The sequence below is a fragment of the Lottia gigantea genome (assembly GCF_000327385.1).
Source record: "Lottia gigantea unplaced genomic scaffold LOTGIsca_215, whole genome shotgun sequence".
Taxonomy (NCBI): domain Eukaryota; kingdom Metazoa; phylum Mollusca; class Gastropoda; family Lottiidae; genus Lottia; species Lottia gigantea.
This window is the reverse complement of record NW_008708508.1, coordinates 186284-193742: the sequence shown is the minus strand read 5'-3', so window position 1 is coordinate 193742 and position 7459 is coordinate 186284. Positions and strand designations below refer to the sequence as shown.

General features: G+C 35.5%; 1 protein-coding gene across 1 annotated transcript; it reads right to left on the bottom strand.

Moving 5' to 3' along the window:
* Positions 1-992: 992 nt before the first annotated feature.
* On the bottom strand, positions 993-2552 carry LOTGIDRAFT_174750 (hypothetical protein; the record flags this gene model as incomplete). Its single annotated transcript, XM_009054395.1, has 3 exons — positions 993-1501; positions 1548-1676; positions 2426-2552. 3 exons carry the CDS (start codon positions 2550-2552, stop codon positions 993-995), a joined length of 765 nt encoding a protein of 254 aa, XP_009052643.1.
* Positions 2553-7459: the final 4907 nt, after the last annotated feature.

The following is a 7459-nucleotide window of genomic DNA, read 5'->3' as shown; positions in this document are numbered from 1 at the left end:
CAAAAGAAGTGATGTTTCCGGAGAGAGAGACGGGGTATGGGCCAGAAGGGTCGAGCGATATTTTTGCAAATGGATAAAGGGGAATGTCGGTTTCTTGAAATAGCGGTTTGATTTTTTTAAGGGAACGCGTTTGACACTGTACGCACTGAGAGACATATTGATAAATTTGCTTATATAAATTGATAAATTTGCTTATATAAATTAGGCCAGTAATATTTTTGATCAATCATGCTGTATGTTTTATGGATACCAAGGTGAAATAAGTCGTGATATTGTTTAAGAATTTCGTTCTTCAAGTGAACAGGGACATATGGCCGAGGAGTGGGTTCGCTATCTCCGTGAGAAAGGTAATAGGGAACATTATTGATAAGGAGATGTTTGTTATGGATTGCGGGAACTTCCTTTTCGCCTTTTAACTGTTTTTTGTAGTCATTAAATGACCTTTTCTGTGATATGGTTTTTATCGTCTTTTTTTGTTGTCACTATGTGACATTTCTTTATTGATAGGTGTTTTATTGTTTTAGTTTTTTTCATTATTTTAACGTATTCTGGAGCCATATAGCCTGTTTGGTGCTGATGCTCCATAATGCATTTCATTTTCGCCTTTTAACTGTGAGATAATTTTTGAGATTTCCTTATCCTTAGATTGTTCTTGGAGCATGTCATAACCCTCAACAGCGATGTCCGTTTTGTCCGGCGATTCAGGGGACACCTCACATTTCTCAAAGCCTTTCGGGGTTAAATCTATTAGAGTTTATGGCATTAATTTCGAAGGTGTGATCTTTGATATCGGGTTCTTCATCATGTGAGGGGGAAACAGCATTCGGATTTTGTGACATACGGCTAAGGAAATCAGCAATAACATTTTGTTTCCCTGGGAGATATTCAATAAAACAATTATATCCAGTGATGTTAATGGCCCATAGTTGAATTTTCGACACCCATTGCTAGTCAACCCTAATAATACATTGTGTAACAACCATGTCGGGATATCAGACTTTGGCTTTAGACATTCGACCTGCTCGACTACCTTTACGCAATTCAACTTCAACGATGGTACCAATTAGTGGCAATTGTACATTCTTTTTTTGGCGGGTTCTATGGTCATCTTGAAAACAGTGGAAATCATTGCAGTGCAAAACTACAGGTCTAGTATGCTTGCTAGCCTTGTCACATAGATCAACAAAATCTTGGAAATTGAGTATTTCCGCAGCTTTCCTCATTTTATTTTCAATTGTTCCATTGACATCAGCCCTCATAAATGTGTGTCCCCTTTCAAGGTATTTGAGTGTGACTATTCTGGGGCCCCATTCTTGATTTACACACATTACCAATGATGTAAATAAAGTCCAATTTTTATTCTGCCCAGTAAAATTGTCGGCCCAAAGTACTACATTATCCTTTGCTGAAAGATTAATGCACTTTATATAAGCAGATGCAACATTTATGCCAAGCCTACCAGCAATTGCCTCGTGCCACAGTATGACATAATCATCTTTTCCTGTAAATAAGGGAAGCAAAGATCTCGTTAAAAACAACTAACCTACTTACAAACAGATACTCTTTGGTAGTTAATCTGGGTAATAAAATGACGAGCTGCATATCAGCAGCAAATATTTTAGTGTTATCTGGACATTTGTCGGACGCATCAGCTTGATATGCACGTCTGGCTTTTTCTGCAAATAGTTCATGCTGCTCACCCTTTAGACAGGTTTCACAGTTTTGACTATCATCACCATCAGCATGTGGGATTTGTAGTCTTTGCAGACATTGCAGTCATCTTGAGAGGGCTTACCAGTAAACATGATAGGAAGCCTTGGACCACTAACTGTTGAAATCCTTCCGCATGTCAGTAATTGAAAATGAAAGGTTACAATCGAAATAACACCTATTAGGAGTTTTCTCCCGAGTGTAATGACTGATTTGTGGATGAAACTAATTGATATGGGCACAGATCTGACCAAAGTCTGACTTGTTACTTGGCTCTGATCCCCCTCGTTTATCGGCAATGTCAACCATTGGTGAATTTTGGGACTCAAATTCGATTTAACAAACTCTGTAATTGTTCCATCTGTTTTTAGTCCAAGTGTGTAGAGGAACATGGTTTTGCAGACAGTTACCTTCTATCCATCTTCAGTCGAAAGTTGGTATATCATCTATGGGACGTGCTGTATCTATCCTGAGCAGCTTTTCTCGACTTGACCTCCTTGACCAGGATATGACCATCGAGCCACAGGCGTCTTTCTCCGATTGAGAGTGACCAATAGCTTCTGTTAATTGATTCTCGACTAATAGGGGGAATTATCTTTTGGCACGGTTTTCTGTATGTTTCAGGGCAGGCTGGAAGAAGCGGGTATTTATCTTTCTTGTGTACACTTTTCTCCAATTCTGCTCTATGCCTTTTCCTACAATGAAAATGCTATACCTTTCACAACTGAATTCATCACAAATTCTGGCAACACTGGTAACCTTTTAGCCCCGTCCCATGAAATTATATCACAGTGTTTGAGCAGCCAACAACTATTGGGTTCACGTTTTGATGTTACTGTCATTTTGGGGTTCATTTTGCTCAAAAAGTAAATTTTGACCATGTGTAGAATGTTTTGAGAGAAGAACAGCTGACACTAAAAACCATGGGTATATGAACATCGACGTTGATGTAGGCCTATATTAGCTTGACACAGACTAGCATGTTGATCTGCCTTAATTTTATGTTCATCAGCCTTGACCTGCTTTCTAAAGGCTTGTCTAGTTTCTTACGGGCCAGCTCTACCATTCGCTGCCCTCTTGAGGTCATTTTAATAGTTTAAATTACTGTTATTGTACATCTTTTAACAGATGCATGTATTTGTATTGACCCCGCCATGACAGATCAGATTACTTGATTGACTCCATGATTGGCTTGTTTGACTAGGTTTTGCCAACACAAACAGGAAGAAATTTGTTGAAGAAAAACCCAGCTAGTCAATTTGATAAGTTTTGCGTACACAAACATGAAGAAATTTGTTGAGGAAAAACTTAGCGAGTCAATTTGCTAGTTTTTGTCAATACAGATAGGAGGAAATTTGTCAATAAAAACTCAGCTGAGTCAGTTTGTTAGGTTTTGGTTGAATAAATGAAACAATTCTCTTGACTCGCTAGGTTGCATGAATGAATAACTAATTTTATTTCTGAATGAATTATTTGATGAGGTGAAACCCACTAAGTTGCCGATATTCTGCTCTTATAGGGCATGTAGACGGAAAACGTCTAATAGCTAACTTTGCAAAATAAACCGATTTGGCCCATGCTTTGGGTTTTTCCCAAAAGGAATCAGACCCCAGGGAGTGAGAAAAACACTTAAAACCGAATTAAAACAATTAGAGAAAAAATATTTTTTTTTTAGTTACAAGGGACGCCTGCACGAAATGTGCTTATACTCAAATAATTTTTTATCATGAAGAGTTACATAGCTGAAATTTTGCACACATATGCACCTGGGGCCCCCTTCACATATAGAAAAAATAATAAAACTGAGAAATCTCCAATAGGGAAAAAGTTAGCCCGGGAAAAGTTGCCGATATTCTGCTAATATTGAATATTTCAGGGATCAAACAAAGCTGACACTGGGTGCACGTTACCTATCTGACAAGCTTTGTTTTTGACAATATCCGATGATTAGGAGCAGTCACATCGAAATTTTGTTATTCGAACGATTTGAGCTTTTGTTTCGAAATCTTTCTCCTGAGGTTGAACAACAAAGTACATACGACAATTTTCTTGGTATACTATAGAATGCAGCAACAACCACCTCCATTGCTTGCATGACAGCAAACTCTTCAACAGATCAAGAGCTAAAATGTAATTTAATACTTTTAATACTTTCAACACTCTTTGTAAAAATATTAAAAAATAATGACAAATCATGAACTAAAGTGAAGCATCCAAGAGTGATATCTCTTGACCGTATTTCGTGAGCAGGTATTTTCAGACTAAAAACATGTAACCACATTCAAAAGCTTCAAATTCAGGACTGAAAGTGCCACAGATCTTTTTCTTTCACTAGTTGGGTATTGAATTCGTTCTTTTGTAACTCGAAATAAAACACCCGGGTTTATCATTTTTCATATATCCAAAAAGCTATTCCATGTCCCTTACAAAATAAAAATCAAAGTCCTGCGTCAGATTTTAATGAGTTTTTTTTTCGAAATAATTGACTAAAAGATCCATCCATCCGTGAGATGGATATTTACTTCTAGGTTTGTTCGGTTGTTTATACGGGAGAGATGAAACCCCACCTCCATCTGCTTCCTTCAGGAAGTTTCTTGTTTTAAATATGTAGAATCGTGCGCCTATATCTGGCTTTGTGTAGTTACGCAGACGCAGCTTCACCCACATACGGTGTGTATTTTGTGGTTATGGCCTAGATGCACTGACGTTTCCGACTAATTAGATATCAATTGACTTGAAAAACACACGAAACCTAATCAAAAACAATTACTGAAAAAAAATTTATATAGGCCATCAAGAATGATAAAGGGTTCATGTTGTGTCATTGTGACCCGATGAAGAAATTCCACAGCTCCTGGAATCGGAAGGATTTTACATGATTTTTAATGGTAAAACTTCTGCAAACTTAAGGAAATGCCATGGGAAAGCGTTTCGCCCCTTCATGGCAGAGTGGGAACGTGAGGTGTTAACCCTTTGTCCATTTGACCCATTGTTTGAAATTTTCAATAATCGACATACATTAAGCTTACTGCCAACAATAGTCCCGAGAGCATAATTTTTATAGATACCATTTTTTTTCAAAAGAGACTCCATAGCAGAAACGAATAAACTTTATATTAAGGTATATTTTAAGGAAACTGATACGCATCAACTCCTGCACAAGAGCTCATTTCACCCAGAGCATACCGTTTCTGGTAGGTATGATTAGGTCACCGAATTTGCACAAGATCAAGGGATTATAACCAAACCTGTACGATTTCTCGAAACTAAACGATTTTTACGAAATTCCACCTTAGTGAATATAAGAGCTAAGAACAGATCCTATGTCTAAATACTTAGGCTTAAGGATTGCTCCTTATCAGTCAAATAGATGTCAAAAAGTGTCCCTTTATATCAAAAATCATTTTAATATGTAATATCACTAAGAAAAGGTATTCTATTCAAAAGCGTCTAACATGTGAAACCTCGAATTTAGTTTACTTAATTTCATTTTAAAAAAAATATCCCAAACAATATGTAGGAGAAATCTAAAAATAATTTACCCACGCGGTAAACGTTCCATAGATCATTTCAACGTGGACGACGTTTCATCTGACAATCTTACCCTAACTATTGAGCGCCTGAAACTGAAACAACCAATTTCCGTCAAGCTAGGAAAGCCCATTGGATTGAGACTTTTTAAGCCAGATATCTCGTCTATCCTACCTTACTTCAATGATATTAGAAAGGATTCATTCAAAACATTTTTATTGATGAATTAGTGTAAGTTGAGTATTTGCGAGATCGTGATGTATTGTACTAGATTTTATTTAAAACAACTGCATCCTCTGAATGTAAATTCTTGTTTCAATTATTTGAATGGTTTTCGTCAGTCCTCGTGCCGACTATAGAAGCCCGTGGCTGCTTCTAACATGCGTTCTGTGCACACTGGTTTCCTCTCCTTTTGACTTGATAAACGTATTGATAAAAAAAAATGAATATTAGTATAGGTTCTAACTATTTACACATCTCGATTGTCACCCGCCAAGATGAAAATTCAACTTAATAAACAATATGGATAACAAGTGGTTTCCAAGCAAGTTACGTCCATTTTCCTCATACATTTACAGTATATCAAGGGCGGTCACCTATCTGTGTCAAGATATTGTTGATTTAAACAAACACACATTATTAAATAAATTCTGACATAAACTGTCACCTCTATTGCGTAAACAAGCCAACAAAATTTGATGCCTTTCTACCAATCAAGGGCAATAACTCAAATTCCGTTGATCGAAAAATCGTCAAATTCAATCTTCACTAAGATCTCATCATTATAAATGATCATACCAAATTTCATTTAAATCGGATGAAAACTGTAGTAGATGTTGTGTTCACAAACAAATTTTGACACGTTTTTCATAATTTAAGGGCAAACTCAAAAAGCGTTTTTTACGAGAGATAGTCATATTCGAACTTGTCCAACTTGTCTCTACTGCGTTTACAAGTCAATTCTGGACGGACAGCGGCGACGACAATATACGACCACATTAAAATGTGGGCGTATAAAAATGCTGTAAAAATTAATTTAGCCATCGGAGGCAACACAAGAAAATTTGACATTTTTTAAAATTAGACGAGGAATAACGTATTGTAGAATGTTCCAAATATATGTTCAAGTAGTAGGCCTGGCTTAATTTTTAGTGTTGCCCACAGTCAACTTAAAGGCACATTCCGCCTTTTTGTAGGTCGAAATTTGTTTTCTAAAATTTTTGAAAACTATACACCAAAATCTTAAGAAATGTGCCCTTTAACTTATCTGAAAGTATTAACTATAAAATCCATTCGGAAATATTAAAACGCCAAAAATATTTAAAAACATTACGCAACGTTTTCACGTTCTTTATGCTGTTTGCAATCTGTTAGAAAACTACTGTACTGTAGAGAAATATGTGCCTTACATATTCTTAAGATTTCAACTAATAATACCGAGCCATTATAAATCGAAACACCAAAACTAGGTCAAACAACTATCTTCGTTTTTAAATAACCTTTTTAAACAAATTCAGTTTGATAAAGAAGATAGCATACATTAGAAATATTTAATTTACGACGTTTTTGATAATAAAACCTTTTTACAAAAAAGTAGAATACCCCTTTAAAAGTAAGGACTTTAAGAGTTATAATTTGAAGCTCTTAATGTGATATTTATACATATAATATTTATACAATATGTTCAATTTAAACTAAGCTTTACTGGGGTGTAAGAAAACACAATACCAGTGCGTTAACACAAAAATAATTTGTTTTCATAAATATTGAAGATGGGTTCCCTTAGTTTCATTTATGAAAATGAAAATGTTAATATTTATATGGATAGAAGGTAGTGGTGTTCTAATGACTTGGAAAAATACCATGTCCATAAGTAATTTATAATTATCTAAATTATAAGAGAATTACCAACAGAATTTCAATGAGTGACCGATCAAGAAAGGTTAAACAAATATTTTTTTTGTTTATCCAGACTGTACATACATGGACATTTATGATTGGTTAAAACTTATATGCAATAAGAACATATTAATTTGATTAAGAATACAAGCTTAGAAACACCAATTAATGAAATAGTTTGCTTAATTTTACACTAAAAAATAAGGGAAATCATCTTTAAAAGGATTGTAAAGAGGTTTTCTAGCCTTGTTATGTGTATGGAGCACACCTTTTACTTCTATTTGGGACATTCCAATTCTTCGTCCGATGCCTTGAGTCC